The sequence below is a fragment of the Leptonychotes weddellii genome, chromosome 7 (assembly GCF_054177405.1).
Source record: "Leptonychotes weddellii isolate Sample4059 chromosome 7, ASM5417740v2, whole genome shotgun sequence".
Lineage (NCBI taxonomy): Eukaryota > Metazoa > Chordata > Mammalia > Carnivora > Phocidae > Leptonychotes > Leptonychotes weddellii.
In genome coordinates this window covers 116,799,417-116,823,294 of record NC_138375.1, presented here as the reverse complement: position 1 = coordinate 116,823,294, position 23,878 = coordinate 116,799,417, and the positions used below count along the sequence as shown (strand labels likewise).

General features: G+C 49.2%; 1 protein-coding gene across 1 annotated transcript in view; it reads left to right on the top strand.

The window, feature by feature from the left end:
• Positions 1-22,282, top strand: part of LOC115941411 (uncharacterized) — a 48,481-nt gene extending 26,199 nt beyond the window's left edge. The window contains exons 4-5 of the mRNA XM_081825617.1: positions 14,162-14,202; positions 20,235-22,282. Of these exons, the coding sequence (XP_081681743.1) occupies positions 14,162-14,202; positions 20,235-20,428 (235 nt within the window). The 3' untranslated portion in view covers positions 20,429-22,282. The remainder of the gene's footprint in view (positions 1-14,161; positions 14,203-20,234) is intronic.
• Positions 22,283-23,878: the final 1,596 nt, after the last annotated feature.

The following is a 23,878-nucleotide window of genomic DNA, read 5'->3' as shown; positions in this document are numbered from 1 at the left end:
ACTACATGGACGCACCATTATTTCCTCTCCTCTCCTGTGATGAACATGGAGTTTTCCAATGTTGTGTAACTAACTGTATGTGAGGCCGCTATAAACATCCTCATCCTTATACTTTTACGCATTTGTGCCACTGTTCCTATCGGATTTCTAAAATTGAGACTGTTGAGTAAGAGGGTACCTACATAGTAAATGACACAGGCCGCCAAAACCTTGTACCAATAAACACAGTGTCCATTGAAATGGCTCTTTCACCACCACACTTCCGCCCCTCTTGTTGGCTCCTCACCCTGCTGCTGGATTACTGTTGTGAAATTCCGATCTGCTCCCACCCTCCGCTGTTGAAGAAGCCCCGATGGCCCCTCACTGCCTACAAGACAGAGGCCAGACGCTGAGCATTCATCCAGGGACCTCCTCAGTCAGTTTGGGTCCTCCGGGAGGCACATGCCCAGATGGAATTTGGGGTGCAGGAGACTCATGGGGGTGCCACCTGTGAAAGATAAGGGGAAGGGGACAGGGGGAGGCAGGCAGACTGCAGTAGAGGTCTAAGTCCTGAGATGCGGGGAGGAAGGTCCTCCAACCGGGATGCAGCGTGGAGAATGTCTCCGCCAGCCCAGGGGGAAGCTCCGGCACAAAGATTGCCCACGAGAGGAATCACACTCTGGGTAGAAATAGGCCCTAGCATCATCTGCCACTGGCTGGGGGTTTCCCAGGAGAAAAGGTGGCCTTGACCTGAATGGTTTGGCAGATCCTGAAGTTGCAAGCTGTCTCTCTGGGCAGCAGCTTCTCTGAGTGGCATTTGTCCGTGCCTGTCACGAACCACAGCCTGCCTTTTCTTTCCTGCTCCCACACCCCATGCTCTGGCACCACCGGCCTGACTACCTGCCATACCCCACACGGCCAACTGTCTGTAACCCCCCAACCCCCGCCCCAAACCTGACCTTTGCTCACCCAGTTCTTTCTGCCTGGTATGCCACTCCTCCCCAGTCATTCCAGTCTAAATCCTAATGTGTTTTCAAAGCCCGACTTAAATGTCACCCCTCTGGTCACCTTCCCTGGTCCCACCATGCAGAATTAATTGTTCCTTGCACCTGTGGTGCTATTTGTAGGTTAATACGTACCAGACTTGGAGTATTCTTAGCTACTCTTTTCTCAGAATGTTGTCCCCTCAAACCTCAAAACATAGCACAGCAAATGTTGACTGAGGTATTCGCCTGCCCCTCTCACAGCACCTCAAGGCTATGGACCTCCACCTCCTGGAAGGGTTGGAAGCACACAGTCAGTGGTCCATAAATGTTGAATTTTCTGGCCTCATATGGGCAGGGCAAGGTGGGCAGAGGGTCTTGGTGAGAAGGTGGGGTGTTTACTGTCATTGGGCATCACCTAGCTTGGTACCAAATCAGAGTTTCAAAACTAGAGCACATCTTCCTCCATGATTTGGAAAGACCCCAAATTTTTTAAGTCATCATTTTATTGCCTCTGGTCAACAGATGGGAACTTTTGGGGGGGCTTCCCTCTTTCAACCACATTTTTAGGAGTTGGGATTTTGCATTTCTTCATCACTCATTCTCCTTATCAGTGTAAGAAGAACCATTATAAGACCTGGGATGAAATCTCCAGGTCAGATGAATAATCATTTTTTGATTGGGTGTTTGTGGAGTGGAGGGAGCTGGGAGGGATGGAAAGATTTTTTCCTCTTCTTCTTTCCCACATCCACCATTTAAACAACTCCTCTGGGAGGGGACCTGTGGGAAATGGCTGAGGGTCTCTGGAGCGGGCATAGTTGGGCCAACATCAGAGCTTGGTGAGGATGAGGGTGGGTGGAGAGAACAGAGGAAGAAATGCTGGCCCAGACTCTCTACCGCCCTTTAGATGTCCTTTGGCCGCTGTCCCTCAGCTGCAGGAGGCTGGGGCTGGGGTGGCCAGACCCTCCATTCTCCCCTCAGGGGACACCCTCGGGTTTTCTTATCAAAGTGAGGGCCATGTGCCTCTGCCTTCTCCAGTACCGCACTCAGTGCAAGTACCAGTGAGGAGATCCTAGGCTGAGGCCTTGGCTGTTGGCGCTGATTTGGCAGTGGTTAGGAATTCTTAGAGCTTTGTAGTGTTAGGAAGCCCGCTGTAAGCCCAAGGTTCTTATCTCTGGGTTCACAGGCTTATCTTCAGGGGTTGTTGGACCCACCCTCTCTCCTCAAATGGTATCAAATTATACATTTGGTGGAGGCAGAGTTCTCATCAAATTCTTTTTTTTACCAGTAAAGTCCATGATCTAAACCACTTCTTTAATCCAAAGAAGATTAGTCTTTCTAATTAAGAAAAAAAAAGGATGCTTCCCTACGAGAGGCAGATTCTAGTTGGATGGTGGGCACTGAGTAATGGAGACATCAGGGTGATTCTAGAAATCTTCATACTGTGATTGTCCCCCCAGGAGCTTTGCATCCCCTTCATAATCAGAATTTGTGGTTTGGGGACCGTATGGATTCAGTTGGCACGGATCCGAGCTGAACCCCTGAGAGTTGAACCGAGTAGTCTGATGCCCACCTCCAAGGAGGACGACCCAGAGACAGCAGACCCTGCGGGTGTGTGGAGGGGGGAAAGAGAGCTGTGTTGACCCCGGTAAGTATGGAATATCCGTGAGAAGAGACTGTTCCTAGGCTTTTTAAATGAATTCCAGCATCGTCGTTCTTACACCCCTACAAACCTGAGTTCTGGGCAGATTCTGGTCCCTGGGGTGACAGTTCCAATGTTCCCAGAAGCTGTCAGGAGTGTTTGGGGCACAGCAGCAGACCATGAAGGAAAAAGAAACCAGAAAAGGGCGAAAGTGCATGAAAAGAGACTTCGCAAAGTAGAACAAAATATTGAACTGGGTTAAGAAAGCATAGAACTTTAACGTGACAGCCTCTCTGGTTTTGACAGCCCCTCTCCTCGATTTTTTAAGTCCTGGCCACAGTTACAAACAGAGGGCCCTATCTGTTGAGACTTCCCGAGGGTTACGTAAACAGTTTGGATGGTTCTATATTTTTTTTAAACAACAAGTTTCTGAAAACACTGAAAAAACTCCCACTTGTTTAACAGTCTGATGTCTGAGCCAGCCCTGGGAGTCCCTGGGATACCTTACAGAATCACTTCCTCCTGACTGTAGTGGGGGCAGGGCCCCGGCTAAGTCAGAAAGTTCAGTGAGAGACCAGAGGAACAAGAGCTGGGTCTTCAGATTGTTCCTTGTAAGGACAGCTGTGACTTGTCACCAGCAGAGAGTGGGGACGCAGGATGCAGCAGACATGGGGCTTCTGGGGACATGGTCCTTGCAGGAGGGAAAGTATGCTCCAGGCATGCCCTGCCCACTTGACATCTGGTATGAGGGCGGAAGCACGGTTCCTGGGCCCCTAAGTCAGGGTGGGATTCTTCTCTTGCTTGTCACGGTCTTAGCAGCCTCAGTGGCTGTTCTCCTCCCCCACTCAGATTTCAACTGTACCTCAAGTTTGCCATTAGAAATGTATTTTCAGTTAAGTATTCTCCTTCCCCAGGTGTTATTTTGGAAATGCAGTTAGCTGAAGATGCATAACTCATCAATGCAAATTAACTTTATCAAATTGATGCATTCTATTTAAAGAGGGCCTGGACCAGTGGTTCTAAGCCTTACTGAAGCCACGCACCCCTTCCAGAATCAGAGGAAATAGATGGACAAACATCCAGAATTTTACACACTATGTGTGGATTTCAATGACCCTTTTATTGACCCTACCCTCGACCTCTGAGTTCTGTGAGAAATGGTAAATGAGAAGAGGTGGTGGGGAAAGGTGGGGAACAGGCTCAAACAAGGAACCCGGGCGCTGCTAGAGATCACTTGTGGTTTTCCCCAAAGCTAGTAATGTGAGCATGTTAGAAATGAATGTCTGTCACCCAGCTGTGGTCACTGCCCTGCCCTAGAGAGGAGGTGTGCTTCCGTCAGCTCATGATGTTGGGGACTTGTACGCCATGTCTCTGAGCTCCCCAGGCCATGTGCAGTATATCTCCATTAAGCTGGATGGGGAGAAAGATGCCCCAGGAACCCTAGAGCTGGCTTTCTGCTGGAGGAGACAGAAGGAGGCTTGTGTCCGTCTGTTGGGTTGGGGTCCTCTTGGCAAGGGGACAGGGGCCACCAGCCTTCTACTACCACCCCCAGCAGAAGAAGTGAGGGCTTGATCCCTCCAGACTACATATTAGAACCCTGAGTCTGAGATCTGTTTTATTTTCTTTGGGGAAGTCAATTTTACAAGTCAACTTGTGATTCCCTGGGTATTGTTCTGTTCAAACTGGGGGAAACATGGGGAAAGTTTTTGGACCCAGACTTCATTCGAAAGCATCACAGGGGATTTTGGAAGTGGTACAGCATAGTGATCATTTGTCGTCCCGTGCTTGTTATGTGAAGCTCCTTCTGCCCGTGGTGACTCAGGGAGGGGAGAATTTCCCCTTCTTGAGCCAGCTGGACGAGTGTCAACACTTCTGTCTCTGCAGGCTCTGGCACAGAGGAGGAGGAGCAGGGCCTGGGTTAGGGGGAGCCCGCAGGGTTTGGGGGGCTGAGCCCAGTCGAACACACATGGAAAGAGGGGGTCCTTCTCTTGAGTCAGTCAGTCAGGGGCTCCCTGCCCCCGCCCAGAGCCATCCTCAGCCCCTGGCACAGCACCCTGTCCAAACTGGACACCGGCTGGTGTGCGCTGAACTGATCAGAGACTCACCTATCACCTCCATCCTGTCCCAGAACTAAGCCCAGGCTTTGCACGTCACACTCAAGCAGGCACACCCTCATGAGCAGAGCCAGTGTTTTTCCCCACACTCACTGTCAGGCTTTCTCCATTTCTTGTGTTTTTTCTAGTATTAGTGATTTTTGTCATTATTTCTGTGTCCACTGGATTTCTTAATATTAAAACAAAGATTTCTTAAATAGTATCCAAAAAAAAACCCACTAGTCATAGATGAACACATAGATAAACTGACCTTTCATGAACTTCCCTTCATCAAAAGTTACCACTGAAAGAGTGAAAAGGCAAATCACAGGCCGATATTTTCAGTAATGTCCCTGACAGGCGCCTTCTATTTAGAATGTACAAAGAACTCCTGCAGGTCAATAAGAAAAAAGACAAAATAGGCAAACATCTTTTTTTAAGATGTATTTATTTGAGAGAGAAAGAGAGAGAGAGAGAGAGAGGGAGAGAAAGTGCCCGCAAGAGCAGGGGAGGGGCAGAGGGAGAGAACCTCGAGCAGACTCCGGCTGATCTCACCACCCATGAAATCATGACCTGAGCCGAAACCAAGATTCGGTCACTCAACCAACTGAGCCACCCAGGCGTCCCCAAAATAGGCAAAAGTCTTGATCAGCAACATCTTAAAAGTGGATATCTATATAGCCAAGAAGCAAATTAAAACTTACAAGATATACACTCACCCAAAGGACTAAGACTCAAAAGATTGATAATACCAAATACTGCCAAACCCTCGTGCGCTCCTGGCAGGAGTGCCAATTGGTATAATCACCTTGGAAAAATGTTTAGCAGTACCAACCAAAGCTAAGATTATACCCATTTCATAGGCCATGAATTCCATTCTGGTATATGCTCAAGAGGAGTGACTGCATATGTCCACCCATGTTTGTAGTATTTTTATTCACAGAAGTCCCAAACTGGAAACAGCCCAAATGTCCACTCGTAATAGAATGGATAAATAAATTGCATCTTATCCGTGCTGTGGAATACACCATGAAAATTATACGATTCTGTGCTCCTGGAGGATGGGACCACACCTCTCACCTGGGAATCCCCAGGGCCTGGCACAGCCTCTGCCCCATACGCAGGCCCTCAGCTGATGTTTGTGGACGGTGAGCGAAGGGAGGCCCTTACTGCTGAAGGTGCCTTCGGAGCAACGTGGGTGTCTGCGTTAGCGTGGAGTCCGTCTGGGAGGCAGCTAGCAAACGCTCACGGCTCCACTGAACAACGAAGCAGAACCTGTGTGCTGTGAAGAGGAGCAGAAATGAAGCCTTGTCACCAGATGGGGAGGGGAGAGGGGGAGAGGCTGTGTTTCTGGGAAGAGACACTCACAGGTGCACAGGGGACTAGGAGGGCTTCCCGAAAGGGATAGTATGGTGCTGAGAGGACAACAGGCAGAAGAGGCCTGAGAAGGGCAGCCCAGGCTCAGGGAGCCGCATAACCAGGTGGTTCCTGAGCCTTAGAGCGCGGCCGAATTGCCTGGAGGCCTTCTGAAAACACAGATGGCTGGGCCCCACCCCAGAGGTTCTGACTGAGCAGGTGTGGGGTAGGGCCTGAGAGTTTGCATTTCTAACAAGTCCCGGGTGATGTTGATGCTCCTGGTCTAGAAGGCCCACTTTGAGAACCACTGGCTTAAGCCAAAGCCCGCTAGTTCACCCAGTTGCATCTCACAGCCGCGGTGTGAGGTAAGCCAACCGCAAGATGAGAGGGGGGGTGTGGACTGGTGAAGTGGACCGTGACCTGGAGGCTGTCTGAGGAATTTAGACATAATTCTACAGACTTAATTTAAGGCCCCATGGATGGACATGAGTAATGGCTGTTCTCTGGGATGTCCCTACCCCATGATCTTGGTACCCTCAGTCTGAAGCTTAAAGCTATACAGATATGCAGGTGATAAATGCGTACTGCTTTTGGCCTTGTAGAGATAAGCTCGGCACGAACCACATCTACGGAGGGAGACTCCATTTACACTGGTGGGCAAACAAGGATTTTAAAAAGGCATCATTTTATTTTCAATTTTTTCTAAATGTAATTTTTTAAATTTAATTCCAGGATAGTTAACATACAGTATTATATCAGTTTCAGGTGTACAATATAGCGATTCAACAATTCCAACAAGTGCGCTCCTTAACCCCGTCACCTATCTCACCCATCCCCCCACCCACTTCCCCTCTGGTCACCATCAGTTTGTTCTCTAAGTTTTTTGTTGTTGTTAAAGATTTTATTTATTTATTTATTTGACAGAGAGAGACACAGCGAGAGAGGGAACACAAGCAGGGGGAGTGGGAGAAGCAGGCCTCCCGCTGAGCAGGGAGCCGGATGCAGGGCTTGATCTCAGGACCCTGGGATCATGACCTGAGCCGAAGGCAGACGCTTAACCAACTGAGCCACCCAGGCGCCCATGTTTCTCTCTCTCTTTTCGTTTTTCCTTTGCTCATTCGTTTTGTTTCTTAAATTCCACATATGAGTGAAATCATATGGTAATTGTCTGTCTCTGGTCTATTTTACTTAGCATTATACTCTCTAGCTCCATCCATGATGCTGCAAATGGCAGATTTCATTCTTTTTTTATGGCTGAATAATATTCCATGGTGTGTGTGTGTATATATTTATATATATATATATATATATATATATATATATATATATACCACATCTTCTTTATCCATTCATCTTTCCATGGACACTTGGGCAGCTTCTAAAATTCGGCTATTGTCAATAATGCTGCTATAAACATAGGGGTGCATGTATTCCTTCGAATTAGTGTTTTGGTATTTTTGGGGTAAATACTCGCTAGTGCGATTACTGGATCATAGGATAATTCTATTTTTAACTTTTGGAAGAACCACAGTGGCTGCACCCGGTTGCATTCCCACCAACACACAGGAGGGTTCCCCTTTCTCCACATCCTCACCAACACTTGTTTCTTGTGTTGTTGATTTTAGTCATTCTGACAGGTATGAGAGGGTATCTCATTGTAGTTTTGATTTGCATTTCCCTGATGATGAGTGATGTTAAGCATCTTTTCAGGTGTCTCTTGGCCATCTGGATGTAAAAAGGTGTCACTTTAAATGTGCAAAATCAAGATTATACGTAGCCATGCAGTACATGCATGCTGGGGGGATGGCAGGTGGAAAAAGAAACTGCTCATCTGACCATTCAGGCAAATGCAGCAGTTTTACTCTCAATATTAAGAGATAATTGCTCTAGATTTTTCTTTCTCGTGGCCCTCAGCCCTCCCAGGTTCCCAGGGACAAAGGTGTTAACATCGCACACTCAGTCCATTTCTATCACCAGAGAGACACGTGGATCCTGGAGGTTTCTCCCAAAAGGTCTCTCTTTGGCTAAAGAACGGAGAGATAGTCACTTGGGTGGGGCTTGGGGAGGGGGTCGACTCTGAGTGCCTCAGGTGAAGAGTCCCTGCCCCTCCCCAGGATTGTCCTGGTCAGGACACCAGACGAGCAAGACAGGCCCTTCCCTGGATGACCCAGGTACAGAAAGCAGATGCCATCTGTCGTCCTGGGTACTGGCTTCCAATAAGCTACGCTGAGTACCAACTCTCTGACAAGAAATCTCCTGGGTGTGGTAGAGACAGAGATGAATCAGCCATAGACCTGCCCTCCAGAAACACACAATTTAATAGCAGGGAGGGAGACAGAGGCCATTCCTGGTCATTAAAAACCCTTCTTCCCAGGGGCGCCTGGGTGGCCCAGTCAGTTAAGCATTTGCCTTCAGCTCAGGTCATGATCTTGGGATCTTGGGATTGAGCCCCATGTCCAGCTCCCTGCTCAGCGGGGACTCTGCTTCTCCCTCTCCCTCTGCCCCTCCCCCCCCATGTGTGCTCACACTCTCTCAAATAAATAAATAAAATCTTTAAAAACCCTCCTTCCTGGTCTCTTGTTCCCTCCCTTCACATCCCTGGACTAGGTCTAGCTGCCTTCTCACCCTCACTCCCCAGCGCTGGAAGCTGGGGGCTGTCACAATTCAGCAGGATCCTGGGGTCACAGAGATGAGTAAATCAAGATGCTTTTGGTTTGGTGGGAAGCCCTTCCTGCCCCATACCTGGGGATAGGGCAGTTCTGAGCAGGTGCCCTCCAGCCACTCCCTGTGATGCTTGGGCCATGACCATCAACTCTGGGCTGGGGAAACCCAAGTCCCCTTGCTGGCCGGGCTCCACATTGACAAAGGGAGCCCAGGGACCTCTGCCTTTGCATCAATCTGCCCCAGACCAGTCAAATCTCAGGTCTCTGGGGATTACAGCTGCTGCATACAGGATTATCCACAGGAAGATGAAATGGGGCTCAGGTGACTCTCAGTGCCCTGCTGACTTCCTGAGGACGTCCTTTTTCTTGAAATCCTACCTCCCTTTTCCCTCAGGGACAGGGAAACTGGCTTGCTTCCTCCTCACCCTACGCCCCCTCCGCCAATGCCATTTGCAAGAGAATCACCTACAAGAGAGCAGGGACCCAGAAATGGGAAGCAGATTTAGATCTTGCTCTGCGACTCCCTTGGTCTGTGACTAGGGCAAAGCACCTAACCTTTCTGAACCTCAGCTTCCTTGATAAATCTGTAGAATGGTGATAATGACCTTGCTTACTTCATAGTATTGTTCAGAGGCACAGAGGATACAGAAGCAAAATTCTTGTCCTTAAACTGCCTTGAAGCCTAACAAGGGAGGTGGACAAGCACACACACTGTATGATCTGTACCAGCCAGGAGGCTTGTTTGGGGTGCAAATAGTGAGCAGAGTGGAGGCAAACGAGTTCTATCTAATAATGGGAATCTGTAGAGCTGCCATGGGGTTGGGAGCATGGAAGCAACTTTCCAGGGCTTTGGACTGGTGCTTGTTGAACACCAGACACTATCTATGTTAAATATTTTACCCATGGGGCACCTGGGTGGCTCAGATGGTTAAGCGTCTGCCTTCGGCTCAGGTCATGATCCCAGGGTTCTGGGATGGAGTCCCGCATCGGGCTCCCTGCTAGGCGGGGAGCCTGCTTCTCTCCCTCTGCCTCTGCCTCTCTCTCTCTCTCTCTGACTTTCATGAATAAATAAATTAATTAATTAATTTAAAAAATACATAAATAAAAATAAATATTTTACCCATGTTTTCTTTAGTCCTCACAACGAGCCTATGAGATAGGTTTAATCATCCCCATTTTATAGATAAGCAAACTGAGGGTCAGAAAGGATCATGCACTGCCTTGGCATAGTATTAATTGAGCATCTACTACATGTTAAGTGTTGCAGATATAACAGTACACAGAACAGACCCAAGTTCCCTGCTTCTGGAGCTTGTATTCCATAGGTGAATTCACTTGCCCAAAATGGGACTGGAATGTGCCAGAGCTGGGACTCAAACCCAGGTCTGGTGGCCTCCTGGGCTTGTGCTTTTCCCACCTCACCCCAGAAGTCCCTGCTCCCCAGGACACTCCTCTCATGTGGGGCACAGACTGCCCCTGCCAGCCCTTCTGGGGAATTCGGGGATTCTGGAGCAAGGCTGGGTCAGAGAGAGGAGAGGAGTTGCTATTTCTATAGAACCCTCTGTGTCCCCAGCCCTCCCTGGCAGCCCTGCCCCCCAAAAGGCTGAATGCCTGACCACTTGGATATTTTCCCCAGGAAGGGATGGAAAGGGGGAGCTTCCCCAGGGAGATTTCAAGGGAAGATGGAGGTGCTCTTTATGCTCCTGTCAGAGGGAGACGCCCTCTTCCTGGCTCAGGTGGGGAATCCCTTTGGATTTCACTGGGTTTAAGAGAGGGGCCTATTGTTTTCCTATTGTTTAGGTCCTCAAGGGAGGAAAACTCAGGACCAGGGTATATCTAAGGATAAAATCAGCCTCTGGCATCTGAGTGAAGTCCGGCTCCTTGGTACAAGGCTCAGCTCTGCTCTTCCTCTGTCCTCAGCTTCAGACTGCTTCTTGATGCCATGAGACCCGAGACACTCCCACTGGGCAGCGACGGTTTCCTCGACCCCAAGAAAACAATCAGGGATTTGCAAACCTACCCCACTAAGAAGAAAAGATGCAGGATTGTTTATTATTGCATTTACTCCTAGTGGCAGTCCCTTGGAAACAATCTAAATGGCCAATGTTTGGGGTTTAAATAAAGTATGGTAAAAGTATGCATTCAGTAGAATACTGTGCGGTCATTAAAATCATCACGTGGAAGAAAATTAAAGGGCATCAGAAGAGTGCTTATGATAGGTTCAGTCAAAATTCATGACTAAAACAGTGTACACAGAACAGAATGGACAACCCAATCTCGTTTTTTTCAAGATATATTTATTTGAGAGAGTGAGAGAGAGAGAGAGCGAGAGCGTGCATGTGAGTGTGGGGAGGGGTAGAGGGAGAGAAGCAGACTCCACACTGAGGGCAGAGCCCCACTCGACTCCAACCCCACTGACGCTGGATCTTGACCCCGAGATCATGACCTGAGCTGAAATCAAGAGTCAACGCTCAACTGACTGAGCCACCCAGGCGCCCCACCCCGATCTCATTTTTAAAAACTCTGTATATATGCATAGAAAAATGTCTACAAAGATGCATACCAAGTGTGAGCAGTAGTCGCCTCTGGGTAGTAGAATTGTAAATGATTTTTTTTTCCTCCTCTTTTCAATATTTTCCAATTCCTTCAGTGAAAATGCATGTTTCTTGTAATCACGGAGAGAAAATCCCACGGTATATATTAAAGAGAGAAGAGGAAGAGAATGTGTCCTTTTGGCACTGTACTTAGATGACCGCAGGCCCCGGCCAGCTCTGGGAGACTTGGAAGCCCGAGAGTGATGGGGCAGGGGCCGGCGTGTGCAGAACTAGCCCAGGCACCGACTCCCAGACAGCCCACCTGACCCCACAGCCTGGCCGAAGGAGGCCCCTCCCACACTTTTCTCCCCCTCCCACCCCATCTCCTCGTCTTCGCTTCCTTTGTCGGCATCTGTCTCTCAGCGATCACCTCCTCCACGAGGCAGGCTCCATTGCCTATCCTGTTCCCTCTGACTTCCCATCGGGAGAAGGGGCCCGAGTGAGATCTTGGTCTGCAAGCAGCAGAGGACATACTCAGCTGCCCCAAGCTCTGGGCATTGATCCTAAAGCGACAGGGGCCAGTGAGAAAATGGGAACTCCTTCATGGAAGTCTAGAAAGGGGCAGATAGCTGGCTCACGGGACCAGACGCTGGCTGAAGCTCAGCAGCCTGCAGACCCAGGTCCGGCTTGGTAACCACGGCTGCCACTGACGCGGGCTGTGGAGATGTGAGCTTGGTGCGCCACGTTTTATACAGGAGGGAAGTGCAGGGAGAAGCAGTTAATCTGATCATCCCTTCCCGCTTCGCTCCCAGGGCTCACTCTGCCGCCAGGCTGATGCCTTCAGCTCTTCTCTTTTGAACCTGTTGCAGTCAGGTTGTCATCCCAACCCTTCCACTGAATCTGCCCTTGACCAAGATCACCTGGGACTCTAAGATGCCAAATTCAGTGATTAATTCTGTGTCCTCACACGACTTGACCTATCACAGTGGATTGCTCCATCCTCCTTGAAACCCTTTCTCCTGGTTTCCCTCCTGTTGTACTTGCTACTCCTTCTCAGTCTCCTTTACTGTCTCTCAGTCCTTAGGCAGTTTCCCTATTGACAGTCACCCCCTTGGTGACCTCATCCCTTGTCATTGCTTTAAAGAGCTACATGCTGAGCACTTGCAAATCTTCATGTCTAGCCTGGACCTCTCCCCTGAACTCATATATCCACCTGCCTACAGGCCTCTCCAGCTGAGTGTCTAAAAGGCATCTCCTACTTAACATGTCCAAAAGTAAGTTCCTTATCTTCCCCCCAAACATGCTCCATCAGCATGGAGATAATGCAAGCCAGATAGTGGCAATTCTAGTCTCCTATTGGCTCAAGCCAAAAATCTCAGAGTCCTGTTTGAATTATTTATTTCAAATCCACTTCTAATCTGTCAGTGAATCCTGTTGGCTCTACTTTCTAGAATCTGACCATATATTAATACCTCCGTGCTGCCTCACTAGTCCAAGCCACTGTCATCTCTTGCCAGAATTTCTGCAGTAGCCTCCTAACTGGTTCTACCTGTGCTCCCCAATTTATTCTCAACAAAGCGTCCTGAGTGATACTGTTTTTTTTTTAAGAGGTGGGGGAGGGGCAGAGGGAGAGGGAGAGAGAATCTTAAGCAGGCTCCATGCCCAGCGTGGAACCTGACACAGGGATGGATCTCACGACCCTGAGATCATGACCTGAGCTGAAATCAAGAGTCAGATGCTTAACCAGCTGAGCCACCCAGGCGCCCATAGAGTGATATTGTTAAGATGTGAGTCACATCATACCACTTTTCTGTGTAAAACTCTCTAGTGGCTTCCATCTGAGTCAAAGCTCAAGTTCACACAAGGGTCTTCTTTTGGTGCCATGCATGCTCAGAACCTCACTGCCTCTCTCATCCCCTCTCTTACGTCCCCTTCACTCACTCTGCTCTGGCCACACCACCCTCCCCAATGATCTTTACCACGTCAGGCAGCCTCTTTCACCTCTGGGACTTTGCACATGCTGTTCCCTCCACCTGGAAAGTTTCTTCCCCATTAAATGTCAGGGTTCACGCCCTCATTTCTTTCAGGTCTTTGTTCATAATTCACTTTTCCTGGCTATACTATTTAGAATTTCGGTACTCCTGCCCACCTGCTCCAACACTCCCTTCCCCTGTCTCCTGTTTGTTTCTTCCTCCAGAACACTTTCCTCTTCTGACTCCTATATATTGTATGTTTTTCTTTCTCTGATTGTTGGTCTCCCCTTGTAGAATGCAAGCTCCATGAGGGCAAGGTTTTTGTCTCTTTTGTCTACTGCTGTATCTCCAGAGCCTGTGGACAGTGCCTGGCATGTAGTTGGTGTTCAGTAAATACCTGGTGAATGGCTCTATGACTCAAAATACATGAAAGAATGATCTACTGTTTATAAAAGACCTTGAGACATGGGGGCACCTGGGTGGCTCAGTCGGTTAAGCGTCTGCCTTCGGCTCAGGTCATGATCCCGGGGTCCTGGGATCGAGCCCCACATCGGGCTCCCTGCTCTGTGGAGAGCCTGCTTCTCCCTCTTCCACTCTCCCTGCTTGTACTCTCTCTCTCTCAATAAATAAAATCTTAAAAAAAAAAAAAAAAAGACCTTGAGACATGGTGGAAAGAGCCCTGGGGTTACTGCCAGCATAGGAGCATGAATAGACCGAGTGAGAAAGAAATGCCCCCAGTGGAGAATGTCCGTGTGTGGAAGTCATAGTGCCCGCATCTGACACGGGCCAGCATGCCACCAGCTCACACCTCGGTGGTTTCTGAAGAACTCACCACAGATGAGAGGGTCCCCACTTAACTTCCATCCAGGCCTTTTTTTTGCCCCAAGGCCTGCCCTCAGGGCTCTGTCTCAATCACTTACTTTCCTTTTCTTCTCCAGGTGCCAAAATTTACAGCCTGTTGGAGGAAGACAGCATCAAGGTAAGAGAACAATAAGACTGTGTCTAGTTTGGGACTTCCCAACTTACAAGGCCTTGAAAGGTATTCAAGGAAGACCAGGGTGTTGAAAGGGTTGGCACCTGGATGAAGTGAAGGTCCAGGGGACTCGTCTTGACTTCCTGGATAGAGTGTGGGCACTGGGACAGTGAGGACAGCTCAGTATTCAGCAGTGGATCATCAGCGGTGGCTGCAGGGTCTTTAGACCCAAGAAGACTGTGCTTCCTTTGGGAAAACAGGGCAACCTCCCCCAAGCCAGTTGGCTGTGCCCATAGGCTGGCCCTCCTGCTCTGCATTCCCGACTTCCCTCCAGGCCTCTCTCCTTCACCCCTTGCTCTTCTGCCAGACCTGCTGAAGTCAGGGTGTCCTGGGCATTTTTTCTTTTTTAAAGCAAGGATGGTTTGGGTCTAGATCTAGAGAAATACAGGATGTTTCCTGCATAGGGATTCTCTGATTCTGTGTTAAATCACAGTCCAGATTTTAGAGAGTGAAAACACTCAGTAAATAATGGATGTGGGGAATTGTGTAGCTATGTGTACTGCTGATGTAATTTGAAAAGAGGCAGTGTTAAAAATGTGTCCAGCCTTGGACCAAGCAATTCCATTTTCTGGAATTTATCCTAAGAAAATAATCACGGTTGTGCAAAGATATGTGTACAAAGATAATTTGTCACTGCATTGTTTTATAATACAAAAAAAGAAGGAAAGAAAGGAAAGAAAGAAAAGGAAGGAAGGAAGGGAAAGAAAGGAAGGAAGGGAGGAAGGAAGGAAGAAAAGAAAAGAAAAAAGAAAACAGTGGAAAGCCCAAGAAAAAGGAATTGGTCCCTTAAAATCTGGCACATCCACACAAGGGCATGTCATACAGCAGAATGACCTAGGTGTATACTTACAGGCAAGAAAGATGTTTGCATATATTGCTAAGTTAAAGAAAAAAAGGGAAAAAGAAATGTAGAAAGCTCAGCAAACATGCAAAGCAAGTGGCTTGGGACACAGGCTGGAGGGTTGAAATCCAGGTCAGTCTCTTAACCCGTGTGAGAGTCAGGCAAGTGAGATCTCCCTAGGCTCCTACTTCTTTCCAGTAAAATGGGCATAATAACACAAGTCTCGCAGAGTTGCAAGAATTGGTAGGCATTAACACATCTAAAGGCCTGGGCACAGGGTCCCGCCTGTGTTGAGTGCTCAGCAGATGGGTCCCCAGATGAGGTGCAAACCAGTAGTATTTCTACTTGTGTATAAGCCTGGACACGTTCTAGAAATTCATAGTCAAGTAGTGGTTTTATTTGGCTGGTAGAATGGTGGGTGATTTTCAAAATTTTCTTATTTTTCTACAAGGAATACATGTTACTTATTTTCATCGTGATGTAATTTTTAAAAGGAAGTAACAATTGAAAAGGTTAAAAGAAAAAAAAAAAACCTGCTGGGCATTTGGCAGGCAAACCAACTGTGCAGCCCCCAGGGCAGGGGAGGATGGGGGGAGGCAGGAAGGAGGGGAAGAGGAAGGGCAGTGGGTGAAAGAAAGAACTGGAAGGTAAGGCTCAAGCCCCTACAGGCATGTTCCCCACTCTGGCCCCTCCTGGGGAGCTCCTGGCAGGAGACATGGTGACTCAAGGCCCATCTGTCCTGGGAGATGAGGATGAGTGTGTGCAGCCCCCTCTGGCAGCTGAGCACATCAGCGGAGGGGCCCTGGGCCTTCAGAAACCCAGCATCTTGTCCAGGCCCAGAGTAGGAGAGGCAGGAAGTCCTAGTGAATCCCTCAGTTCCTCCAAGGATGACCAGCTCCTCTCTTCTTTGGCTCCCTGGCCGGATCCACACTCAAGAGCAGGGTCTCCCAAGCCAATACAGCCAGCTGGGAAAGGGAGCCAGCTCCGGCCGCGCCCCCACCCCACGCACCAACTGCCTTCCCTGGCCAATGAGGTTGGGAGAAACTCCCCCATGTTAACGGGGTGCCAATTTATTGAGCATTCTTGGGGCATGGCTCATCCATGCAAGTGACTTCTCCAAATAATCAAACTTAATCCCATTGCATTGCAATTTTTTTTTAAGATTTTATTTATTCATTCATGAGAGACAGAGAGAGAGAGAGAGAGAGGCAGAGGGAGAAGCAGGCTCCCAAGGAGCAGGGAGCCCGATGTGGGACTCGATCCCAGGACCCTGGGATCATGACCTGAGCCGAAGGCAGACGCTTAACCGTCTGAGCCACCCAGGTGCCCTGCATTGCAATTTTTAACTGTACTCATTTTAAATTAATTTCTGTTTTATCACATTGATCAAAATAATGCCTGCATATGGTTTCAACAGTACGAGAGGCTCATAATAAAAACCCCCTCCCTTAGCTTCCTCAGTCCCGCTCTCTCTGGAGGTAGCCTCTTCTTTCAACTCTTTCATTAGTTTCTATTTCTGCTTATATTGTTATTTCTTGATTTACCAATTTTAGACATCTGTTCACTTCTTGGGGGAGACAAGAATTGAGCTTTCCTACAAAGCCACTTCCAGTTCTCCCCCCCCCCCCATTTCCCAGTAAGAATATAACCCAGTAGTGAATGTAGAGGTATTCTTCACTGCTGAGCTAAGTAGTGTGTTGTGTGTCCTTGAGCGCTGGAGGAAAAAAATTCTGCATCTTTGATAATTTTCTCCCCTTTATTTTACCCGTTGGACCTACTGGATTTACTCGTTCTGATATTCTTGTATTTTCTCTATTTCCCTGCCCTTTGCCCTTGGGTCTCCTTTCTTGGGCAACTTGACTTGACTTTATCCTCCAACCCTGCTGCTGGTGTTGTTTTAATTTTGGCTTTCATATTTTTAATATACAATTATTCATTCTTGTCTTCCATGCCTTTTTTCATAGGACCATATTCTTGTTTTATCGATATACCCTTGCCCTCTTACCTTTCTGAAGAGGCATTGTTTATTTTTCTTCTATTTGTTTTGTTTTAATATTCTTCTATTCTCTTTTATTATCTTTGTTTCCACCTAGCTGCCTTTTGCATGTTTGTTTTCTCTCTTTCATGTTGGAGGCTTTTCTCGAATGCCAAATATCCTGGCTGTCTGTTGATACTTATGAATGAAGCAATAAAAACCTGAATTAAACTGTATGTTTGGGGACAACATATCAGCTGGGGTTTTGCTACAGGGAGCAAGCCAGTCTTTTCGTTAACAAGCCTCTAAATGTCAGACTCTGTTCTCTAGAGCTAGGTTTCTCAACCTTGGTGCTATTGATATTTTAGTACAGATAATTGCTTGTTGTCAGGGGCTCTTGTGCCTTTCCTAGACTTGTGATAACCAAAAATGTCTATAAACATTGCCAAATGTCCCCTGGGGGGCAAGATCACCCCATTGAGAACCACTACTTAAGCCATTCCCCTTCTCAAGAGAAGCATTCTGACTCCTTGTTCCCGTTACTTATTACTGCATAACAAACCACCCCAGAACTTAGCAGCATAAACAACAGCCATTTTATTATTCTACAAGTCAGGAATTCAGAAAAGGCACAGCTCCACAATGTCTGGAGCCCAGGTTGGGGTGATGGAAATGACCAAAGGCTCAAGTGGCTGGGATTTGGACCAGCTGGAGCTGAAGGATCCACTTCCCAGATGGTTCTTCACTTGGCAGGGATAGCCGGAAGCCGGGGCTCAGCTGGGACTGGTGATCGGAGAGACGGCACACGGCGTCTCTAGCATCCAGCCCGGTAGTTGGATCTCTGATGTGGTAGCTCAGAGCTCCAGTGTGAATGCTCCAGCCAGCAATATGGGCCCTGCATGGTCTTTTATGGCCTGGTCTTGGAAGTCACATGGCATCACTTACCACTGTAGTCACAAGGCCCACCCACCGTCAGGGAAGGAGACCGACACCCACTTCTCAATGGAAGATGTGTCCAAAAAATTTGCAGCCATGTTTTAAATTCCCCACACTCCAGAACAGGGTGATATATGCCTGGGGCAGGGTGGGGTGTGAGGCATGGAGACCTTGAAGCTCACTGTTCAGTCTTCAGACTTTGCCCTCGTCCCCCATTTGCATCCTTGCATTCATCCGCCGTCTCTTCTGCCTCCATCTCTCCTGTTCAGGATCTTTAGTCTTGTGCTTCGTGGGGCAGAGCGTGGGGTGGGTCCGAGAAGGACTTCCCTGATTCCTTACCCCACTGCCTCCTATGCCTGACCCCCACCATCATAATCCCAAATTTCCCTGAGGTCTGAGCTCCTCCAGGGTCCCGGGGGTGAAGGGGCTGGCCTCCTGTCAGCATCCCTGTCCGCAGGCCCTAGGAGACTAGCTTCCTCCATGGCAGCCATCATTCCTCCATCTGCTTTCCAGCTTCCTGGAGTCTACTCAAATCTCATCCACCCATGTCTCCTTCACCATTCTCTTTGCTCTTGAGGGTTGATACCGTTTTCTTCCTTTTTTCTTTCTTTTTTAATTTGTTATTTATTTTTTAAGTTTTTATTTAAATTCCAGTCAGGTAACATATGGTGTGATATTAGTTTCAGGTGTACAATATAGTGACTCAACACTTCCATAAGTCACTCCATGCTCATCACAAGTGCCCTCCTTAATCCCCATCACCTGTTTCACTCCTCTCCCCAGTATACATTTTATCTCCTGACTGGCATTTCAGTGGCACTTCAGGAGAGAAAGAAGACGGGGACATGTGAGTGACCTGATGTCTTTAACTGGAAGCCCTGTCGTGCTTCTTTAGGAAGGAGGCACATCTCTCAAGTGTGTTATGATCTTCCCTGCCCAGTTAAAGCTCTGTTAAGTAGTGCAGTGGCTGCATTTAACCCTTGGCTGGTAATTCAGAGTCATCTTTATGAGTGTACATGTTTACCTTGGAATTATGAAGCTAAGTAGAGCAATTTGTCCCTCCACGATGGGGACTGGGATCACGGTGCTAAAACCCCGTAAGCCTTTCCTCATGGTCGTCTCTGTCTCGGGCCGCCTCTCGTCCCATTCATTTGTGGGGACGGTGACACATTACATCACATTAACTTCCAATCTACTCCTCCTGAAGTGACTAAACCAGACGACTGTGCAGGGTATCCCCGCCACTGCCCTGTCCCCACCCATTTCCTACCCTTCCTCACTCCTTCCCACATTTGACGTTCATGGATTGCATCAACCAGGCTCCATGGCGTCTTGCTTCCAGGTGGGCTTGGCCAACGGAAGACCCCTTCAGCAGATTGGAGAATAATGGCGGGGTGCTTTAGGGTGCTTTATCCCCCTAGTTCCCTCTCTTGCTACGCCTCGGGTCAGCAGGGTCTGTGTTCTTCTCCCTAAAGCCACAAGCCCTACAGCAGCCCTCTCCTCCAGCCCTGCATAGGTTGCTCTAACCTCTCCCTTGCCCTCCTCCCTTCAGGCTGCGGGTACCAGCTCCCCCATGTTGCTGGCTCAGAGGGCTTCTCTTGCCCTTGTCCTTTCCCTTCGTGTTGCTCACCCTGTACACAGTCCTTCCTTGAGCTCTCCTTGGTTACTTGTGCAGCATGCATCTGTTTCCCACTGGGACTCTGACGATACAGAAACTTTTTCTCATTTGCATCTAAAACAAGAATAGTCCCTGAGAGAAACCCTCCCAGTTCTTTGTATGAGCTTTGTGACATCTCTGGACTACACAGGGGCTTTTAAAAAATTCACTTTCGAGTTTTTAACTATAATGCAAGATAGAAGGTACTGGATTAGTGACTTCTCCATATGGGGGAATATTACTTACTGGTGTTTTGAGGAGGAAAATAAGCCTGTCAATAAAAGGAAACCAGGAGACAGAGTATATAATGACTTTCAGAAATCATATGACTGACCAGAAAACATCCACAGTTTCAGAAAATGAAGAAATACCTTCCTGAACAACAGATCCTTCTTGGGTCTTTAAGGTGAAGTGTAGGTTTGGGGGACATCCAGGCCATGTCTGGGTGGGATTCCCCTAGATCTGACATTAGGAATCCCTTAGGTCAAACCCACTAAGCCTGTGTGTTTCCAGCTCAGGGGCCTCCTTGATGCTTTTGCTCTGAGGAGTATCGTGTGCTTGTTCCCTAGATGCGGATAACTCGGAGCCTAGAGAGGCCCACAGCCTAGGCCCTGATCACATCTCAAGCCCAGCTGTCCTCCAGCCACCTCCAAGATCGGCCTGCACGACTCCCCTGCTGGGAACACTCTATGGATTCTCTTGCCTCCTCGCTCTCCCGGCCTTGTCAGACCTCAGTTTTGGTTTAATTTGTGCAGCCCTTTGAAGCACGCGTACCTCTAGGGAAAAAGCAGAATCAAGTACTCTTCTTGGCCACCCATTTCCTGAAGCGTGAAAAGGAAACATTTCATCAGTGCTTTGTCAAGGAGACAACAGGAAGGGGTAGCGGCTCTCTGGCTGGCAGGGCGAGCCGCCTGGTGTTTCACAGAGGAGGGAGGTGAGATGGCACATGGGCGCCGAGGCCCCAGCCAGGGGCAGCATGGACACAGCCCTGGGCACAGTGTCCCACAGGCCACTCCGGCAGAGCCACGAACCCTCAGCCCTCCTGGGCAGGGAGGAAAGGCCTGGGGCATCACCCCCATTGCCCAGGGGGGAGACGAGAGCCAGAGAGGTGGAGAGTGACAGCTTCGGTGGAGAGACACTCCTGTCTTTACACCCTGGCTTCCTTATTCATGCTTCTTTCGCTCCTCGGGATTTTTTTTTTTTTTTTTTTTTAGTTTGGGGAATGGGGACTAGACAGTTGAAGACAGATTTGTTTCTAACCTGGCTACCTTCCAGTGATGTAGCCTTTATCAGTTTAGCTTGTCCTCTTCCAGCCCACGCTATTCTGTGTCCCTCGGCCAAGGGAGCTCAGCCAAGGCCCCCCCAGCGTCCCACCCAGCAGAGTTGCAAGAGGCCCCAGGCCCCTTCCTGTTCACTCCTGCTCTGCAGACATGATGCCATGAGGCAGACATGTAGGGACATGGACACAAGGGGCAGCCTGTGGCTGGATAGTGGAGGGCCCTGAAGGGCTGGGGAAGCTTCTAAGGGAAGCAGAGTCCTTCCCACAGCAGCAGGTTCATGGTCTGTGCACATGGGGGATGAGGCCCGGGAGGGCAGAGCTCCTGGGTAGCACGTAAACCCGTGTCTTGTCTTTTCCCATCCAAGCTGCCTGTTGTGGGCCAGAGTACCCCGGCGGTGGCCATTGCTGGGGTGGCTGCCTCTAACCACAAAGAGAGGAAGGAACATTCTCAGCCTGGGCACTTGAACCCAGCACATTGCCATCCTCAGCAAGATGTTGCAAGTTCCTAATCTGGACCCAGAGGCCAGGGAGTTGAGGTGTCATCTGGAGCCCAGAGTTGACTGTTACCCACAAACACAGACATCCGTGGGGCCTACAACACCCTCTCCCCAGTTGTCACACCCTCAGCAGTGCCTCCGGCCTGGGTGGTATCCTGGGGAAGCCCAGCTGCCACCTCTCTACAAACGGCCCCGCGGCAGCTGTGCCAACAAGCCACTTGCCTGGGGCGGGGCTGGGGTCCACCTTGCTGTCATTTCACACCATTATGGACTGATGCAACCAGCTTTCATCAGACACCACCGGGGAAGAAGCACATTACAACAGCGTGCTCAGCACTTCCCCTGCCCGTGCACAAGGCTTGCTCACCTCAGCCAAGATGGACCTCTTCCCGCCCTGGTATCTCACCCCGCCAGGCTGCGAAGTGCCTTCTGCAGCGGACCAGAGCAGATCGCCTCCTCCCAAGAAATTAAACCAGTGGCTTTCGATCCTGGCGGGGCACCGCCATCATCAAGGATATTAAAAAGATATTGATGCCTGTCCCTCACTCTCACCCCAAAGATACCAACTGAATTGATCCGGGTTAAAAAACAAAAACAAAAACCTAAGTGTGTATTGAAGGATCACATACAGGCAACACCACAAACCTGAGGTGTAAATCTCAGTGAATTTTCACTCAGCGAACCCCGGGTTACCCGAAGTAAGCAGCGTCCAGGTCAAGAAGCAGAACATCACCAACGTCCGCTGGTGCCCTGAAGGGTAACCACCATTCTCACTTCTAAAGGTAGAAATGAGTCTTGCCTGTTTTCAAGCTTTATATTATATAAAGGGAATCATATGGTATTTGGGGTTTTGTGTCTGGTTTCTTCCACTCAACATTGTGTGTGTGAGATTCACGCAAGCTGCTGCTTATAGTTGCTGTAGTCCGTTCGTTCTCATTGCTATAGAGTGTTCCACCGTGTGGCTATCACGGTTGCTGGGTATTTGAGTATTTGGGGTTTTGGGGGCGGGTTGGGGTAGTTATGAGCGATGAGCATTCCCGTGGCGTCTTTCGGAGCACATTTGTATGCATGTCCGTTGGGTGCATACTGAGAAGTGGGATTGCCAGGGCAGGTATGGATATGAATGCGTTCAACTTTCGTACCTTGTGCCAAATGATCTCCCAAAGTGGCCATACCCATCTGCACCCCTCCAGCAACGTGTGAGAGTGCTGGTTGCTTCACATCTTTGCTGGCGATTGGTATTTGACATCTTTTTCATGTTAGCCATTCTGGTGGGTTTGTAATGGTATGGCAGTGTGGTTTTAATTTGCATTTCCCTGATGACTAATACAGTTGAGCACCTTTTCATATGTTTCTTAGCCATTTAGATCCCCTCTTTGCAAAGTGCCTGTTGAAGTATTCGGACACGAATATTTTTAAGAAGCTCCTTAGGTGGTTCTTATGTGCAGCCAAGGTTGAAAACCATTGAACTAAACCACAAGTTAGTATCTGCTGCTCTGTTGCTCAATGTCCTGCCCTTGAACTCGGAGTATTTTGGATCTGAGGGAACCTCATGGACCTGGGGAAAGGTAGCCTCCACCCCCCACACCAAGATGGGCCTACCTAGAAGAAGCCAGAGATTGGAGCTGGAGTTTAGGCAGTTGCAACTCTCTGGGAATGTAGCTCCCCTTCCAAAGGGCCCAGAGAGGGCCTGTGGTGTCCGCAGCTGCCACAGACATTTCCTGACCACAAAAATGATCCCTTGCTGATCCCCTCAGAGCCCTAGGCAATCATGTGGAGGAAGTGGAGGGGCCACATGCCAGGTACTTCCCAGTTTCTAGGCCAGCATGAACAGGACACAGCTCATGTGGGGGTTGTGGTCAGCCTGGGGACAGTGGAACATGTGTGACAGGGGCCTGGGTGGGGCTGAGAGAGGCCTGCCATCTGTGGCCTTTCTCCTGGGTGAAAGGGCAGCCAGTGAGGCTCTCCCACGTGGGTCCAAGCCTGGCCAGGTCTAGAGTTCTGCATGTTTGCATAGAGGTCCCCGTTGTTGTTTCTCTCACCTGTGAAGGTCTCCTCTGTCCTCTGCTCCCCACCGTGGGGGCCCTGCTCTGGGACCTTCCCTGGCTACCCCACCCCTACAGGGCCCCCTCACCCTGCTGAGCTCGTGCAGCACTTAGAGTGAGACCATGCAGTGGGGCTTCTGTTTGTACACTGCTTTGTACTGGGTCCAGGCTGCATCATCGGGTTCATCTCATCCCCCACCCTGGACTGCACTCTCACCCTGGGGACTGCTGAGCACCTGTCTCTGCTCCCCAAGAGTGGGTAGAATGGCATTTGGTAACTCAGTGACAACAAGCCCCGACTTGAAAAGGAAGATGCAGTAAAAATACAGACCACACACCAAGTCAGCATTTTCCTTCCCTCAGACTGGAGCTGTGCAGGTGTCAAGCAGAGC